Source organism: Candida margitis (assembly GCF_024628925.1).
Source record: "Candida margitis strain CBS 14175 chromosome Unknown scaffold103, whole genome shotgun sequence".
NCBI classification, from domain to species: domain Eukaryota; kingdom Fungi; phylum Ascomycota; class Pichiomycetes; order Serinales; family Debaryomycetaceae; genus Lodderomyces; species Lodderomyces margitis.
This window is the reverse complement of record NW_026261881.1, coordinates 1-18,222: the sequence shown is the minus strand read 5'-3', so window position 1 is coordinate 18,222 and position 18,222 is coordinate 1. Positions and strand designations below refer to the sequence as shown.

The 18,222-nt window shown below is 39.6% G+C and overlaps 10 protein-coding genes across 10 annotated transcripts; 5 read left to right on the top strand and 5 right to left on the bottom strand. All coding sequences in view use genetic code 12, as the record gives it.

The window, feature by feature from the left end:
* Positions 1–1,671: 1,671 nt before the first annotated feature.
* On the top strand, positions 1,672–3,247 carry CANMA_004225 (uncharacterized protein; the record flags this gene model as incomplete). The annotated part of the gene is made up of 3 exons (XM_051816481.1): positions 1,672–1,923; positions 1,985–2,606; positions 2,895–3,247. The coding sequence occupies 3 exons, from the start codon at positions 1,672–1,674 to the stop codon at positions 3,245–3,247; spliced, it is 1,227 nt and encodes a 408-aa protein (XP_051670185.1).
* A 1,210-nt stretch (positions 3,248–4,457) lies between these two features.
* PGA4 (1,3-beta-glucanosyltransferase) lies at positions 4,458–5,828 on the top strand (the record flags this gene model as incomplete). The annotated part of the gene is made up of 1 exon (XM_051816480.1): positions 4,458–5,828. The coding sequence occupies one exon, from the start codon at positions 4,458–4,460 to the stop codon at positions 5,826–5,828; it is 1,371 nt and encodes a 456-aa protein (XP_051670184.1).
* Positions 5,829–6,660: 832 nt separating this feature from the next.
* PEX4 (E2 ubiquitin-protein ligase peroxin 4) lies at positions 6,661–7,227 on the top strand (the record flags this gene model as incomplete). Its single annotated transcript, XM_051816478.1, has 1 exon — positions 6,661–7,227. One exon carries the CDS (start codon positions 6,661–6,663, stop codon positions 7,225–7,227), a length of 567 nt encoding a protein of 188 aa, XP_051670183.1.
* A 126-nt stretch (positions 7,228–7,353) lies between these two features.
* On the bottom strand, positions 7,354–10,077 carry CANMA_004222 (uncharacterized protein; the record flags this gene model as incomplete). The annotated part of the gene is made up of 1 exon (XM_051816477.1): positions 7,354–10,077. The coding sequence occupies one exon, from the start codon at positions 10,075–10,077 to the stop codon at positions 7,354–7,356; it is 2,724 nt and encodes a 907-aa protein (XP_051670182.1).
* Positions 10,078–11,221: 1,144 nt separating this feature from the next.
* MUM2 (Mum2p) lies at positions 11,222–12,314 on the bottom strand (the record flags this gene model as incomplete). Its single annotated transcript, XM_051816476.1, has 2 exons — positions 11,222–12,175; positions 12,291–12,314. 2 exons carry the CDS (start codon positions 12,312–12,314, stop codon positions 11,222–11,224), a joined length of 978 nt encoding a protein of 325 aa, XP_051670181.1.
* Positions 12,315–12,504: 190 nt separating this feature from the next.
* Positions 12,505–12,987, bottom strand: CANMA_004220 (uncharacterized protein; the record flags this gene model as incomplete). The annotated part of the gene is made up of 1 exon (XM_051816475.1): positions 12,505–12,987. One exon carries the CDS (start codon positions 12,985–12,987, stop codon positions 12,505–12,507), a length of 483 nt encoding a protein of 160 aa, XP_051670180.1.
* Positions 12,988–13,329: 342 nt separating this feature from the next.
* Positions 13,330–14,427, top strand: DES1 (Des1p; the record flags this gene model as incomplete). Its single annotated transcript, XM_051816474.1, has 1 exon — positions 13,330–14,427. The coding sequence occupies one exon, from the start codon at positions 13,330–13,332 to the stop codon at positions 14,425–14,427; it is 1,098 nt and encodes a 365-aa protein (XP_051670179.1).
* Positions 14,428–14,452: 25 nt separating this feature from the next.
* HTS1 (histidine--tRNA ligase) lies at positions 14,453–15,919 on the bottom strand (the record flags this gene model as incomplete). The annotated part of the gene is made up of 1 exon (XM_051816473.1): positions 14,453–15,919. The coding sequence occupies one exon, from the start codon at positions 15,917–15,919 to the stop codon at positions 14,453–14,455; it is 1,467 nt and encodes a 488-aa protein (XP_051670178.1).
* Positions 15,920–16,050: 131 nt separating this feature from the next.
* CANMA_004217 (dioxygenase) lies at positions 16,051–17,340 on the bottom strand (the record flags this gene model as incomplete). The annotated part of the gene is made up of 1 exon (XM_051816472.1): positions 16,051–17,340. The coding sequence occupies one exon, from the start codon at positions 17,338–17,340 to the stop codon at positions 16,051–16,053; it is 1,290 nt and encodes a 429-aa protein (XP_051670177.1).
* A 543-nt stretch (positions 17,341–17,883) lies between these two features.
* CANMA_004216 (hob1) lies at positions 17,884–18,222 on the top strand (the record flags this gene model as incomplete). Its single annotated transcript, XM_051816471.1, has 1 exon — positions 17,884–18,222. A coding segment is annotated over one exon (339 nt), but the record flags the coding sequence as incomplete, so codon positions are not given.

Genomic DNA, 18,222 nt, shown 5'->3' with positions numbered 1-18,222 from the left:
TACCACTGGGTATAAAAACAACGCTCAGTTTTGACTTCTACCCTCATGAAGACCGTCTTTCAAACGTTCTTAAAGAGTACCCATTTCTTACGTGTTTGACGTTGGTTACTATTTGGCTTCACGGATCCCCGATTGTAGATGATCCGAGCTTCTATAAATTGCTTAAGTTGCAGAAATTGCATTTTCACCTGATGAATTATACGACTGTTTGCACCAGAATAAGCGAAGCTTTCGATACCTCTTTGCTTCAGGAGTTGTCCCTTGCGGGAAATATACTTTTTCATGATGTCTTTTCAAATCATCATTTGGAGAAAGAATTCCCCTTGCTCGTGCAACTTTGTTTGAGACATGAAGGAGACGCCGAAAACCATATTGACAAGATCCAAAACCTCGAGCAATATAGTCACAGAAGCCTCTCCATGCTAATTGTAACCACCAAATGTGGCGACAAAATGGCTGCAAAAACAATGGGGAAACTACAACATAATTTCCCCAACGCCTCTATTAATTGGTGGTACGAGCCCAGGCTTTTTGTGTATGGATATTTAGGGGAAAATGATTCCCGAGTTGACTCTGCATTCACTCACGACATAAACATGCTTAGTCCTCAGCTACCGTTCGGAATTGTGGGTTACCATTTTCCCGAGCTGTACGACATTATTAATACTTGGTATTTGAGGAAGCCTAAATTTCGTCTGGATCCAAAACCAAATTTTCAGTTTATAAGGAAGCGTTTTAGTGACTCGGAGTTGCAAGACCAGTCCCTTTCATTCTTGCGAAAATTCTACACCGACTTAGAGTTGAGAGCTATATATGGTCAGTTTAAGGCCGTCCATTGCCGACACCTCCACGCCGAATTGAAAAGGCTCAAATTAATAACGTAGCTGATGGGCCAAAACTGATGGAATCGAAATGTAGAGCAAACCTAGTGTATGCCAAGCCCTCCAAAGAGTGCGTTCGAGGAAAGAAGTGAATGTTTTGTTTGTTCTTTGCTCACCAGGTGTCTACGACATCAGAGTTCTCTTTCTCCTGAAGATTCAGTTTTTTTTATCTGTAATTGAATCTGTGTATTTGATTATGAGAAATATTTTTTTATATATCTATAACATCAGACTTTGTTTCTCTTCATGAAGATTTAAATTGAATCTGTGTGTTTGGAGGAGAGGACCAATTTTTGTTTTTTTCTCCAACACAAAATTGTCACGTTTTTGCAACCACAAAATGTATACAATATACAGTCATTTTATTTTTAATTCATACTAAATGCGATTCAGTCGATTCAGTCGACCTAACAATAATTTTCTGTAGAGTTTAATGCGTAGAGATGATATGAACAATTATGTCGCACTAGTATGGATAAAAAATAAAAAGACTGTATAACTGAGCAGCTTTGCAGAACACTTTGATCTTTTTTAGTTGTTCTGAATTAGTTCATACGTGGCGATCATAAAAGCAATTCCTCAATAACGTCTTCCCAAGATGAAAGATGACCATAGGGAAAAACAACTCGCTCAGCTTTGCAAGATTGTGAAGATTTTGACTTGTGTGGCGGTTTTGATTACTATAATCTTCATAGTCTTGTATACAAATACGGATTGGTTTGTTAACCATGGCGAATCTCATCAATCTACCAAGGCTTTACTGAAGATACCAAACTATGGAAAAGACTTAATGTCCACAAAAGCTTACTTAGAAAGAAGGAATTGGTGGGCTTGGTTTACAACTGCTGCTATTGGTGGAATGATGGTAGCAGCGGCTGGCCTTGCAGGATTTTGGTGGGTTAATTCTTGTGGTACGACTGCTGCTATCGCTACTTCACAGTGTTGGTATGCAGCTGCTGGTATAACTGTTATGGGTGGTATTGGGCTTGCTTTGACTGTTGCAGGAGGAGCCAATTTGGGTAATTCCAAAAGAGATGTCGTCGTAAGCAAGTGTGCATAGACATGGATACTTGAGCAAGTATCATATTGATGAACATTGGGAGACAGATACATTAAGTGAGGTGAATGACATATTGAGCTCTGTACCTGGTGTGAGCAGTGTCAGATTGTTTCACATAGCTGATGCAGATACAGAACCAGTCGGAGAAAAGAGGGACGCAGATGAAGGTACTATCGCTAACGCAAACCTTATCACTTGGAAATCTGTCTACGGTAACCATGCAGCCGCCCATACCACTGGCATCAAAAATATAACAGAGTTAGCAACCTATATCGTACAATCCCGGCCAGTCTTAGCCAATGTTGATACCATTGATAACTTCAACAGTAGTACCATTAGCAACAGAGTCAGACTCAGACAGAACTACTTCGACGTCAACTATGTTGCTTGGAACTGGGATAATGTAAACCATGATTTGGATAGAGTTCTTTCTCAGGACCGTGGAATGGAGGAAATGTGGGAATATGATCAAGAAGTTCCCAATTTTTTTCATAATAATGGCGGTTGGAAATATTGTGCAACTGCAACAGTAAATCCCAATCCAGGACATAATGAGGGTTATAATGATATTGGCAGAGGAAATGCCGTTCATGGGGAGTTCTATTTCAATACTTACGGTGGAGTTGATGGTTATTGTAATGATAACAAAGATGGGGCTCAGTGTAGTCAGCCAGGATGCGGGCAATAGATTATTGATATTTGATCTCTTTGAAGGTGGCAAGCTGTTAAACTAGGTACCAAGACAGTCAGTAAAGTTATGCATACTATAAAATATGTTTGACGCTTAGTGATTCTAATGGAATTAAATAACATTGCTAGTTGTCAAGTTCGTAAAGGCTGTAATCTAATATACCCCATGGTCCCCAAATTTAAAATTTCATCGCCAAAGTATCCATCTGAGAAAGTTAAGTAGATTATTCTTGTCGCCAGAGGTCTCAATGTATCATTCATAGGAGCCATCTCTTCCAAAGGATGCGTTGACTTGAAGGTTCGACTTCCAGCTGAAACTCCCCTCAACAAGAAGAGAAAACTCGGTTCCAACACCACAGTTTTGGAAGAGAAGACAAGAGTTGGTACCACGGCCAATCATTTCTTTGAATTTGTCAAGTCTGTGCTTAGAGAAATTGAGACAAACAAGACACTTCAAGAGATCAAGTATTTGATACTTGACAACGCAGCCATCCACAAACGTTGTGATATCCAGTTATTAGTAGCACTGAGTGGAATGGAGCTAGTGTTTTTGCCTCCTTATTCGCCAAGACTCAATTCCATTGAAGAGTTCTGGTCCGTGTGTAAGCCTATCTAGAAAAGAACAGTTAACGCCAAAAGTGAGAGAAGCAACAGCAAAGGTAACCTTAGAAAGCTATCAAGGTTTCTTTAGACATGCCAATTGCTTTATTCAATATTTTTTAGAGCAGAAATCTTTCTAAACTATGGGCCCTTATCCTTAAATCAATGAATAGGAAGGAAACAGATTTTAGCTTGGGAAAATGACTGCAAAAACTCCGAGAGAGGACAGTAGAAAAGGTTAAGCTCAAACCAAAAAAGAAATCCTGGTTTGATATTTTTTCATACTTTTAAACTAATTGCCCTAATTCGACAGAATCAGGTACATCAACCAGGTTAGAGATACAGAAATTCTTTTGGGTACTAATGTGGTTTGAAAATCTATGTCGCACTCGTATGAATAATTATGTCGTGTTGGTTTGAATAATAAATGTCGCATTGGTGTGAACAATTATGTCGCACCAATATGAATAAAAAATAAGATGACTGTATTAAAAGCTATTCGATTGTTTTTTTTTGTTCTTTTTTTGTTTTACGAGAAAGTGTAAATACGAAGCTTTTCTTAATTGAAGATCTTTTAAGCCTATTTTCTTACTCCACAACCTGTACCTTTTGTAATGTGATATTGCAGTAGGTAGAAGTAAATGAACAGTTGGGAAGAAATTGTTCAAGATAATTTCTAATTGTAATAAGTAAAAACTAGAACTCAGAAGACCCTTTGTTCAAACCCACAGAATGATGCTTTATGCCACATCAATATAATAATAAATATCTGTCAAAATGTCAAAAACAGCCAACACCACTTTACTTATACACTTACTGCTCTTTGACGAACTTCAATCTATGGTTGAACTGTTGACACTATTCAGCTGTCGTGTATGTGCCTGTGTCTGTGTCTGGGTATGTATATTTGTTTTGTATGAATATTTTCAGTATACATACGCGTAAATTCAAATTGTTCTTTTGTTTCTTTTGTGATCTATACGTCGCTAAAAAGAAACAATAACACCACTTTTATAATTCTTTACTCCACCCACACACATTCACACACTCACACGCAATTAAAAAAAAGCGAAAGAAAAACTTCAAACATCCAAACAATACAGACCAAACAAAAACCAAAACAAATATATTATAAAAAAGTTTTCCCCTTCATAGTTTATTTTTACTTCCACCCAACTAACCCGTTTACGCTCGTTTAATCAAGGAAGCTACTACCACTTGTACAAATGCTATTCAAATCATTACTAAGCTTTATATCGCTTACTTCGACTGCTGTTTTGGCTATCCCCACTATTGAAGTACGCGGTAATGCCTTTTGGAACACTGAAACTGGTGAGCGTTTCTACATTAGAGGAGTTGATTACCAACCAGGTGGATCATCAGAATTGGAAGATCCTTTAGCTGACACTGATGTTTGTGAGAGGGATATTCCTTATTTCCAAGAATTGGGCATAAACACTGTTCGTGTTTACTCGGTTGATAATACTAAAGATCATGATGAATGTATGGACAAGTTAGCCAATGCTGGTATATATGTCATATTGGATGTCAATACGCCACATTCATCAATTACTAGATCCAATGCCAATTGTTCCTATAATTCCGACTATTTACAAGAAGTTTTTGCTTCAGCCCAATTGTTTGCTCAGTATAACAACACTTTGGGTTTCTTTGCTGGAAATGAGGTTATTAACGATGGTGCTTCGTTAGACGCAGCTCCTTATGTTAAAGCAGTAGTTCGTGATTTGAAAACATTTATCAAAAACCGTGGGTTTAGGACTATTCCTGTGGGCTATTCAGCGGCCAGTGTTGATGAATACCGTTTAAGTTCAGGATTGTACTTCAACTGTGGTGATGATGAATTGGCCAGAATTGACATGTACGGTATAAATGATTATTCATGGTGTGGTGATGCCAGTATGACTACATCACAATATTCACAAGAGTTGAAGGATTTCAAAAACTTCACCATCCCCTTGTTTTTCTCCGAGTTTGGGTGCAATGCCAAAAAGCCTAGACCTTTTAGTGAAATTGAATCGATTTATTCTACTGACATGTCTGCCGTGTTTTCAGGTGGATTAGTTTACGAGTATTCCGAAGAAGATAATGAATATGGATTGGTGAAATTGGATGGCGATGATGTAACGCCCAATCAGGATTTTAAAAACTTGAAATCAGAATTCAACAATACTGAAGACCCCAGTGGTGATGGTGGATACCATAAATCCGATGGTGGTAACAATTGTCCTACCAAATCTTCTCTTTGGAATGTCACGGAAGAAATCCCTGATACTCCTGGTGGAGCCATCAAGTACATTAAAGGAGTGGCTGAACCAACTGGTCATGGATTTGATGCTTATGTTCAGGGTAACTGTAATGGTGATAATGACGTTGATGATTCGAATGATTATAGTAGTACTATTGGTGCATCAACTCATTCTGCTACTGCTGCATCTTCTTCATCCTCGTCATCGTCTACTGGTTCATCTAGTACGTCTTCCGGCTCAAAAGCAAATGAAGGTGTTATGTTGGCAACCACTTCTACTACTGGTATTGTTGGATTTTTAGCCTTAATTGCCGGGTTTATTGCTGTTTAGTTGTGCCTTTACGTTGACTAAATTTTTTTTTTTCGTAACCTCTGTTTTTTACATAAATGTTTCAAAAATAAATATCCGTTAGTTTAGTAACTGTTGTAGGTATTTATGGATATGCTTGTGTTCCGATTAGACGACTAACTATTTGCAAATGTTCTTTTGCGCTAAATCTAGATGTGATAGCATCCTCGGTCTGTTTGATTTTGTGCAAGTAACATCCGGAAAATAAATATTCCCCAACGGTTTTTCCTCTCTTTTCTTTTCTTTTTTTTCTTTTAGGACTTCTAGAAATGCGATACGACAATGAATACGAAGTCAAGTGTGATGAGTTGTTCGGGATTAGGAAAAAATGTTTAGCTTTTCTAGGAAGCGGCAATAGATCTAACAGTGGTCAATAATTAAGTATACTTTATAACTGGGGCTACCAGTTTCCTCCGAATTTCTTTTTCACTTTTGCTTCCCCTCCCCCCGCATTTTTTTTCTCTTCACTGTTTACGTCTTTTTTGTTTACTTCTTAAACTCCGTTTCAAAATGAGCCGAAGAATTTAAAAAAAAATTTTTTTGAATGACACACACACGCACAACTAATTTCTCACATGCAACTAATGTCACACATACATATATACTCACATATATATATATATATATATATATATATATACGTACACACAAATATATAAAACGTTGTAAAATTTTACTAAACTACAACAATTTTTCTTCATCGATACACAATACACATACCCTACTATACTAACTGTCTTTATACATAAACATATACATATTCATTACCCCCCTCGCAGCTCTCTAGCTTACCACAACTAAAAAAATAGAGACCATGTCAGCAGAAAGACGTTTGATCAAAGAATACAGCTTGTACAAGAAACAACCACCTCACGCCAACAACCACCAAATAATACAGCTATCCCCCATCAACGAAGACGATACTTTATTCCACTGGCAAGCAACCATCGCCAAACCAACCAAAAAGGACTCACAATTTTACTATGGAGGCGTATGGAAACTAGCCATTGATGTACCATCGACATACCCGCAACAACCACCAACAATCAAATTCCTCACTCCCATAATCCACCCCAATATCAACTTCCAAACGGGTGAAATATGCCTTGATGTGTTGAAGACACAGTGGAGTCCGGCATGGAACTTGGAAAGTTTGGTGGTTGCCATTTTACAATTGTTGGATAACCCTGAACCTGATTCTCCCTTAAATATCGATGCAGCAAATTTGTATAGACTGGATAAAGTTGCTTTTGAGAGTTTGGTTCAGTTTGAAATTTGGAAATGTGGTAACTTTTTCCAATTGAATTTGAGTACTTCGAGTATAATGGATAAGAAGCTGAGATGTTTGATTAGAGATGTTTCTGGGGTTAAATGTGCTTAGTCTAAGAAAGGAGTTTTAATAGAATTTTGAATGAATAACGAAGAAACGTACACTACGTACTCAGTAGATACTCTATGATTGGTTTATATACACTCTATAAAATATCACTCTAGGTCTCTCTTTCTCTTATTCTTCAGAAACGAAAACGGTTGGAATACTAGGACTCGATTCCTTTGCCGATTGTCCTTGTCCGTTTGAAGCACCTGGGTTGGCATTACCATTATTATTTTCACTATCAGAACTATGATGGCTAGCACCATTGTCACCAAAACTAAACATCATAGGTGCATCTCCTGATTGTTGCAATCCATTGACAGCTGCATGAGCCACTGGTACTGTATTTTGCTCAATTATAAATGAATTCAAACTATCTGACGATGGTTTATGTACACCCAATCCGGGGAACGATGGAGATGTAGAAGCAGATGAAATGTGGTTGCTCTGTTGTTGTTTTTGCTGTTGCTGCTGTTGCTGCTGTTGATGATCTTGCTCCTCGATGTGTAATTGTTGGTCGTGAATAGTCTGCAACTTCTGTTGGATAAGTTCGATATTCTGTTGCTCTTGTGATTTAAGGTTGGAGATTTCGGTCTCTTGTTTGACAAGTGCATGTTGCAACTTCAAATACTCTTCATGTTGGTCTTGTTGCTCGGTAGCTGAAAATGTAGCATAAGCAGGAGAGGCAACTTTGGGTGTCAAATGTGGTGATGCTGATACACTACCACCTTGACTGCTGTTTTGTTGTTGCTGTTTCTGCTGCTGTTGCTGTTGCTGTTTCTGCTGAGGCAATGAAGTAAGCATTTCTTCAAATGGATTCTCATCTTTATGACGTGGTGATTCATTTGGAGTCTTGATCTTGGGAGTAAACATTCCTGATAGTGCTGGATTGGATGCATTACCCAATTCCAAAGTCAATCCAGGATTGTTTTGCTTCTTTGCCTTGCGAATTGGTTGACGTATACTTTGATCAGCTTTTCTTTGAATAAAGGCAAACCGAGAATAATGATCATTACCAAATTTCAACAATTCCGATAAATCCTCAACCCAAGAATTGTAATCGTCAGCATTGGCACACTTGAATGTTTTTTTCGATTTATTGGATGTTTTCGTCAAGGTGAATTTAAACGAAGATTCATCCTTTACAGCAATTTGATAATCATTGAGGTTGTATGACTTCACTGGCTCATCTTCATATCCAATAAATCCTCCAATCTTGTCCTTTGACTTTTTCATTTGTTGATTGATTTCTTCATTGAATTTGAATTCATGAAGGTAATTGCATGAAAGAACATAGTAATGACGCGTATAATTCTTCATCAACTTTTGCTTCTTGTACATCAGTCCAAATCGAAGACATTTATTCTGCACAGAATTAGCATAGGGCAATGTCACCATTTTGAAAGTTCTATTCTCTCGCTTAGGGTTCAAGTCAGTGGCATAATATGTATTGACAAAACAGTTGTTGTGTGTGATGAAGTATTCCCAATCAGTAGTTGACGAGCTACTGATTTTCGTTTTCAAAAACTGATAAAATTCCGAATTGAAATCCAATTTACCAAATTTGTCAATTATCCAATTCAACTCTTTTAATAAATACGTGAATAGATCCTTACTGATGTTTTGTAAATTGACATAGGACGCAATCATGTAATTTTCATAGATCAACTGCGTTTTGAGTCTCGAATCAACGTCTAACTTAACCAATAATGGATCGTCCAACGCGGCAAACTCTTCATCGTCTCCACCACCGCCACTGCCACCATCATAATCACGCAAGTATCCTTTAACCACTGGTTTTGTGCCACAATATGTCTCAATAGCAGCGGTGTACCTACTCAATACTTGGCCAGTTTTGGAAATCTCCTTCAGTAATTCGGTATTGGCAAAGGCATCGTTTTTGAGGGAGGTTTTAATTTCCTTGATTTTGTGTGACACTTGCTTCAACAAGACCTCTAACCGTGGGATCAACTTTGTGCTTAAATCCTTGCGTAGTTTAAAACTATTGTTGAATGCAACGTGGTGCGAACTTAATAAAACTGCTGGCAAGTTTGTGTATAATGAGTTGTCGGGGAAAAAAGTCGGTGGGATCCTCACGTCATTGGTGTTGAGAGTTTCTGCAGGCAAAGGTGGTGTTGAGGCGCCACTAGGTTGGAATTGGGGAGAGGGTGGTGCTTGTTGGTGGTGCTGGTGTTGCAGTTGTCCCAACTGTCTGACACTAGCAAACGACGAATTTCTCTTGTGTAAGTTGTTTGCTGCATTTTTCAAAAAGGATTGATTTGAACTTGACTTGGTTTTGAATAGCCCTGGGCGTTGTTTATCTGAAAGCGAGGTTGCTGTCTTTTGTGGTGTCATTGATGACCCTGATGTTGGAATATTAGCGCTCGATGCCGTGATAGGGCCACTTGGAACACTAACCGGTGTGCCTGATGACGCTGGATTGAATGAAGCGGCACTGCTGGCATTTGTGTTCATTGACGACAAACTAGAGTTTGACAAATTCCTCTTGACCTCTTTGGTCGGTGTATGGTTCTTTGGCAGCAAAGTTCCATTCATACCGGGAGTATTCAACTTGATATCTTGCAAAATCTTGTTGGGCAAATCTTTACATCCAGGGAATTGTACAGCGCTAATCAATTGATAGTTGAGATTCGCTTCCAATTCTTTAACCAAAAGAATCTCCTTGAAGTAGTAAATGATTGATTTGATGAAATATTTCCATAGTTTGAAAAACTCAATTAAATTGTCAATTGGTTTCGAATCGTATGGTGGTAAATTGTAGTAAAATGGAGACCGTGGATCTGAGGATAGAAGCACCTTTTCCTTTTCGAAATGGAACGACGATTGAGGAATCATGGCGGAGGGGAAGATTCAGAACGATACTGATATAGACCAAGCAGACTTTCTCAAATCGAAGGTAACAACTTCTAAGCTGTGTATTCTTTTTTTCCTCTTGTATGGGAAATCAATGTCATTTTAAACTACACGCCGAAAGGAGATAAATTTCGTAAACAGAGCAAAACAAAAAAAAAAGAAATTTAAAGAAATTCAGAGAAATTTAAAATTGACGTAAAAATTCAAAACCTCCGAAATTTGACTCTATTGTTTTGATAAAACACGGGTCTCGGGTAATAGTGACACTGCTCTAAGAGAGCAACTATTGATATAACATCCCCATATCAACGTTGGTATAAGTGGCAAAACCCGGGATCCACAGCAACTATACTCAAAAAGCGCGTCTCTTTCTGGTCCACACTGAATCCTACGGCTCTCTTTTTTTTATTTTTTTTTTCTATCTAGAAGCGCTCGGAGAGATTGCACCCAGCACGGAACACTAGGAACTGTGAGTGAAGAAGGGGGAGAGAGAAAGAGAAGCAAATGTGCGTAGTCTACAGATCACAAAATCAAAGCACATATTAAACGCCGAAGTCTAAATGCTTTGTGGTGCTTATTTTTTTTTATATATTGCTCGTCTATTGATCTAGACTCAGGATATGCTTTTGCTTTTACTCTAATGCAACAAGGCGTAATGCTTTGCCTTATTTCTCCATTTGACAACTGAAGCTTTAATTTTTCTTGACTCTAAAAATAGAATTTCAAAACAAATACACATTTGGTCTGAGTAAGAGGATGTAGGCGATGGGGGTGGTTTGCAACAAGGCTTTCTCTTTGGTGGGATCTACATTGAAGTGCCAAGTATATTTTTTCTTATTTGGTTCTAGATCGTTTTGAAATTTTGTTGCTGAGGGCTACCAACGCGCGCGCGAGAACTGACTGCTCCTTTGTTTTAATACAGGTTTATCACCGGTCCTTTGGTTGTTGGTTTTGGGAGGGTAAATCTTGATTTTGTGAGTCTTTGGATAAAGACAATTGGTCGGTGGGGTTTTGTCCACTTTAGAGTGCCACAGGGGTGTATGTAATGTAAAGAGTTGCAATGATGACATTATAGCGATATTGCAATGGCACCATCTTGGGATTACTCTTGCTCTACTTGCTCTACTTACTCTTCTTGCTTGCCATCTTTCTTTGTCAACAGGGTGATCTGCTGCTTCAATAATCCAATTTCAACTAGTAAACTCGATTTGTTGCTCAAGCTGACCATCTTTACCAATTCATCATTCTCTGCCTGCAACTGATTCATCTTGTAAAGCAACTTATGGCTCAATTCCTCAACATCATACCCCACAGCATTACTACTCCCATTGTTACAAATATGGCTGGAAACGAGGATAATCTCCATTCTTTGATTGGCATCATCCAATTCTTGACACTTTTCTTGCAATGTTTTTGACAAGTCCTGGAATAGTTGAAAGTGGTTCTGTGGTAATTTAAACGTGGGCGAGTGGTTACTACCGCCATCTTCCTTTACCTCGTAGTAAGCCTTGCTATTTTTGTTTTTTATCATGATGCTAATCTGGTCTGTCAAGTTTTTAATCATTTGATTCTTCAAAATCAATTCATTTTTCAACTTTTGCACCTCTTCTTTCAAATCTGTGCCCTTGTCATCCTCTACTTTGTTGCCACCAACGGTGGAATTCGGTGTCAGCGGGTATCTATACGGAACATAGCTTGGGGCATTGAGCATACTGTTTTTCATGTACTTGTTACTTGCTGCGTTGTATTGAAGTGCTGACCTCTTTTCATTTGACTTATGGTCAAAGAAGATATTGTCTGCATCAAAAACCTCCTGTGACTCCTTTAATGGTTGGAATGGGTTTGGCTTGTTTTGCCAATTTTGTTGAGGATAGGTCGAATTCCAGAGCTTCATTGGTGTATAGTCCGATTGGTATGGATATTTTTGCATCGAGTTTTGAGACAGCATATGTTGGTGTTGGCTTGCCGGTGGCTGATGGTGGTGTAACTGTTGATGTTGTAAATTGGCATTGTGGTACTCGTTGCTACTCAAATAGCTGGTATTGACAGTTTGGTTTGAGTCGATAGTGTTGTCGCAAGACTGTGGTGGATTGCCTTGCCGGTTTGACTCCATGGGGAAGCTCATCAGGTTAAAAGACTTGGAGGGATGTTAGCACATACGAGTAACACTGGACACAATTTTGGATTGTACATACCTTGACCAAAGACGAATCGTTCATTGTTAAACTCTAGTGATGTGTAGTCCCAGAGTCCCTCTCAGCCCCTCTGCTGCTTGTTGTATAAAGTGTGGTGGACGAAATGTGGATGAAATGTGGACGAAAAGTAGATGAAAAGTGTTGCAAAAAGTATTGATTTCAAGGGAGACGATTTTATATTTCTGCGGCATGAAAACCTACATAGAATAAACACTCAAAAAAGCTGTCCGGTACCACCAATCATTTGCTGCAACATTCGACCCGCTGGTGTCTCCAAAACAACCGCCGGCAAGTTTAATATTCTCTCATCCAACTTCTTGTCGCATAAAAACTCCAAAAATGTATCTGTAAAGTGATTGCAATTGTTGGTAAACAAATCATAGCTGGCGGCGTCGTACTTCATATCCTCCCTATTGTTTAGATCATTGATAAACTCTTTGATTATTTCATCATCAATAAACGTCTCTCCAACATCGATAACCTCCATGGGTGGGCCGTATTTAAGGTGGTACGACAGAGCCCTAATCGTTTGTATCCCACGATCAATATAATATTCATTGCCTCTCACCACGACTGAGGTGTGGTAGATTGCCTCAATCTCAGTACCCAAGAACATACGACTGTAGTTTCTCGCGAGTCCCCTCGACAAATCATACACGTAAACTTGTACTGGTGTAGACGCTACTTCTTCTGACATTTACTTTGATGAAGAAATGTGAAATGTGGTGGCAAATAAAACACAGTGCGGACAAAATATAGTTTTGTCGAGGGTGGCGGATGCAAATCGGGTAAACTTTTATAATCTAAACACCCCGAAAGTGTAAATCCCCTATTGAATCTCTAGATTTTAGAGATACGCGTCGATACTGCCTGCATGGCCCTGCATCGTATAACATGGTGTGTCAAAAGAAAAAAAAATCATGTTATTTTTGCTTACACAGAAAATTTCAAATCCAGACCTTATATATATAAAAATTTTCCCCTCCCTTTTCAAGACACGTTTCTTCTCTTTTATCCATGATTAGATACTCCCACAACGATGGACTCTTCAATCAAGCATAGAAACTCAGAACAGACATTCACATTCGTTACCCCACCAGCAGACGCGTCGATAGAAGTTTTGAATGATTTTTATTGGACTAATGAAGCTGAACCACACACGCTTCGTAGGAAGCTCATTCTAGCTAAGCATCCAGAAGTCCGCAAACTCACTGGATACGAACCAAAGACAAAGTGGTATGTCTTGCTCGTTGTTCTTTTGCAGTTGTCTGTGGCATTTTATCTCCGGAATACGCCTGTTTTGTCGTGGAAGTTTGTTCTCCTAGCATATGTGATTGGCGCTACTGCAAACCAAGCAATCTTCCTAGCCATACATGAGTTGAGTCACAACTTATTATTTAAAAAGCCGTTGCATAACAAGTTGTTTGCAATTGTCGCCAACGTCCCTATTGGGATCCCTTATTCTGCCTCCTTTCAGCCCTATCACCAATTGCATCACAAATTTATGGGTGATGAATACTTGGACACCGATTTGCCAACCCGATTTGAAGCTATCATCTTGTCCAACTTGTTGGGAAAAGTATTTTTTGCAACTTGCCAGATTTTCTTTTACGCTTTGAGGCCAATGTTTGTTACGCAAATCAAGTTTACCTATATCCATTTGTTGAATGTTGTTCACCAACTTGTCTTTGATCACTTCTGGGTCAAATATTTCGGGTGGAATAGTTTTGCTTATTTTATAATGAGTTCCTTTTTGGCAGGCTCGTTGCACCCTTGCGCCGGTCACTTTATCGCAGAACATTATGTGTTGAATGACAATAACAAACCTAAATCGAAGGACATACCAGTTCCTCCAGAGACGTACTCCTATTACGGCTCGTTGAACTTGGTTACTTGGAATGTCGGTTACCATAATGAGCATCACGATTTCCCTTACATTGCGTGGACAAAGTTACCTGAACTTCGTCGCATTGCAGCAGACTTTTATGACCCGTTGCCCCAAGTTGAAAGCTGGTGTGGGGTCATTTGGTGGTTTATATTCAACGACGTGAACACGCTATGGAATAGGGTTAAGAGAACAGGAAAGGAAAAACATGGACACAAAATAGACAAACTCGATGAAAACCAGGACAATTAGGAAATTCTAAAAAAAAATACACTATTTACAAATTACCAAGAGATTCTGTAATTCCGTCAACTTGTAGTTGTGATTTGACAAAAGATACCATTTCATCAACTGGCACGACGTCACCTTCATTCTCTTCACCTTGGCCCAATCTCTTTACTCTGACTTTCCCTTCTGGATACTCTTCTTTACCTAATATAACGGCGAGTTTGGCGCCAGACTTTTCCGCACCGTCAAATTGCTTACGAGTGTTGGCTTTGGCTTTGTATGTAAACTCGGCATTAATACCAGCCTTCCACAATTGATTGGTAACTTGCATTCTCTCCTTCAAGAATCCATTCCACCCTTCGCCACCGCCGAATGCCATAACATAGACGTCAGTGTGTTGCGAACTAAGCTTGGACAAGTCTGTTCTTTGCTTGATGATGGAAAATAATCTCTCGACACCAAAAGAAATACCAACACAAGGGATGGACTTGTTGTTTGAAAACATACCAACCAAGTTGTCGTAACGACCGCCTGCAGCAATTGACCCAACACCGACATAAGCTGACGCATCTTCATCTTCTCCTTTTCCCTTGGCTTCGTTTTTCAACTCACTAGCATTCTTTGGTGGTGCACTGGCAGCAGTGACAGCTTCGTAAATAAGACCCGTGTAGTAATCCAAACCTCTAGCCAACGACAAATCAAATGTTAAATGATCCTGAATGTTGAAAGCTTCGACATAGTCGGCCAAGATCTCCATCTCTTGAATTCCTTGTTTGGCGGTGGCATTATTGATATTTTTGAGGATCGGGATAACTTCACGTATTGGCCCATTGTGTTGCACGTATTGCCAAATCTTATCGGCAACGTCCTCGCTTTGCCCCTTTTCTAAAATCTCCTTCTTGACTGCTTCCCAAGGAGACTTGTCCAACTTGTCGATGGCTGATGATACCTTACGAATGTCTTCTTCGGGAACCCCGCATTCTTCAAAAATACCATCCAATATCTTACGATGGTTTAATTTAACTTTATAATCCTTGATGTTCAACTCGTTCAACCCTTCGCAAAGGATGTTTAAAATCTCCGCATCTGGAACCATGAGATCATAGGTACCAGCAATGTCAAAGTCGCACTGGTAAAACTCTCTCATCCTACCTTTGGTCATGGCTGGCTGATCTCTTCTGTAAACCTTTGCAATGTGGTATCTCTTGATACTGCTCAAGTTGTTGCAAGCAACAAATCTCGCAAAAGGTACAGTCAAGTCGTACCTCAAAGAGGTCAACTCACCACCTTGGTCCTCCAAATTGTAGATTAATTTCGAATCCTCACCATACTTTCCAGTCAAGATCTCCCTCAATTCAAACACAGGAGTGTCAATAGTCACCCCACCATGCTTTTTGAAAATTGTAGATAATTTACCAAAGATGGATTCTCTGATAACCATGTCCTTGTCGGCCCAATCCTTGGTACCTTTAGGAGTCTTGAGGAGGAAGTCCTGTGCTTTTGCTTTCTTGGTCATTGTGGTGAATAGTCTGATCATAGAGAGGGTATTACAAAAAAATTTTCTCTTTTTTTTTTCCGAAAAGTAACGCTGAAGACAATTGCTTTTAATATACATTTCTAAACTACATAATCCTAATCTACATAATCCTAATCCTCGTTAATACCGTTGGGCTTGGAATACTTTAACCGCAACACACCATCGGTGAGTATCCTCTTACCCCAGCTACCAGCAGCTGCATTACCCGTTTCATCTCTGCATTGCTTCAAAAAGGGAAGCAAAGAAGTACCACCAGTTCCCTTTTCTTCTCCTTGTTTCAGTCTAGCTAAGCCTGATCTCAACGTCGAGCCTGATCCCATCTTGTTCACCTTCTTTGCTTGAAGGACAACGTACCTTGTCACTATTTGTATGTGCTTGTCTCTAAACGATTTCAACATTGCCAAACATGCATCGTAAGCCAAAGTCAATTCCTCATTGTGTTGAGAGCTGACAAAGTCCCTAATCGTGGACGTATACGGCTCCAAAGCTTCGAGGAATTCACGGTGCTTCTTTGGCATGTATTGCCTCATCTCATTCAAAAACGAATTGTCAGCAGTGAGATCGCCAGTTGCAAAATGACGAATACCCAAAATAATGTCTAAAAACTGCGGCAACGACGACTGAGCATTGGACCCGCCAGCATAGCTTCTCGCAGTCTTTTCATTCCCATAGTAGACCCCCTTTTCAAGTCCCACACTAGCCATGTTTTGCCACCCGGCCAAGTAAGGTCTTATTCGAAAGTAAAAAATATGTGGGTCACACATTTCTTCCATACGCAATAGGGTCGAGCCAAGTATATCAATCGACTCAGCAAGTTGTTGCAAGTTTTCGATTAGCTGCTTTGTCTGACCCCTTTCGGCGCATTTCAATGCCTCCATTCCGGTGTATATTGACAAGGACCCTTTCCGTTCAAAGTAGATGCTTACCAAATAGAACCAGCTTTCGTCTATCGACCCTGTAAATGTATTGATTGTGGTGAGATTATCCAAACTAAAGTCCCCATCCTTGTCAATCTTTTTAAAATTGTACAACACAAGTCCACTGTATGTACCAATAGGTGGAAGTCCCAATTTTGAAGAAACGCTTATCCACGGCTCGGCTATTTGTGGTGGTAACTTGTCAACCGGCTCATTAGTGCCCCATATGTAAGCGTGTGCAATGAATCCCAACACTTGATATGCTCTTTGAAGCTCCCTCTCATTTTCCAAGTGGCCTGTAGAGAGGTTTGGGAGCTTATTGACAACGTCTCTGATCTTGCGAGTTATTAATAATGCTTGGAGGTTGCTAATAATCTCTTCCCATGGTTTGTAGTACTTTTGGGGCAACCTTTCTAAAGGTAACGTCGAAGGGAGAAAGCCCGAGTGTGGACCAACGTCATATGCTTCTAATTTTGGGATCATAGTTAGAGAAGAGCAACTAGGCTGACTCTTTGAAAAGTCAGTTGATAATTTTTTTTAAATTATATTAGTGATAGGCGTGCGCGGCTCAATTCTTTGCTCTATCATAGAGTGACTTTGATAAGCTTTCCTATCCAACCCATGCACCCTGTTTTTTATACAGTTAAACAGTCATTTGTAAATAACTACATATACTCGCGCCTTCGAAGTGGTATACGGAGGGGACACCTAATGTTTACGTAATTGGATTATGGCGCAAGAAGAATTGTTAGAGAAACAATGGCAGACATAAATATGACCTACCACTAATGCGGAATTTCTCCAACAAGGAGCTCTAAACTGAGGGATTTCATACACAGATGTGAATCTCTTTCACGAATGTCTTCCTCCAGCAATTGCTTCGCTCTAATTTGAAAAGCCTAGTAAGTGCTATCATCTCTCGCTCTCCGAAAATCGACCGAAAATATCTCACCGACGCAAAGCAACAAGAGACTAGGAAAGCAGAGCAACAAGAGACTAAGAAAGCCAACGCACCCTACACCAAAAATGTCGTTCAAGGGTTTCAAAAAGTCCCTTGTAAGGGCACCCCAGAACTTCCGTGAAAAGTTAAACATGGGGGAAGTCACCAATGATCCCGTGTACGAAGATGCCGAGCGGAGATTCAAGGAAATCGAGATCGAAACAAAGAAGTTGAATGACGAGTCAAAGAAGTACTTCAAGGCGATTAGCGGTATGTTGGACGATCAAATTGATTTTTCAAAAGCCATTGAAGAGATTTACAAGCCGATCAGTGGAAAGTTGTCAGACCCCAATGCCACAGTTCCTGAAGACAACCCGGATGGTATCCAAGCGGCGGAGCAATACCGGGATTTGGTCAGCGCATTG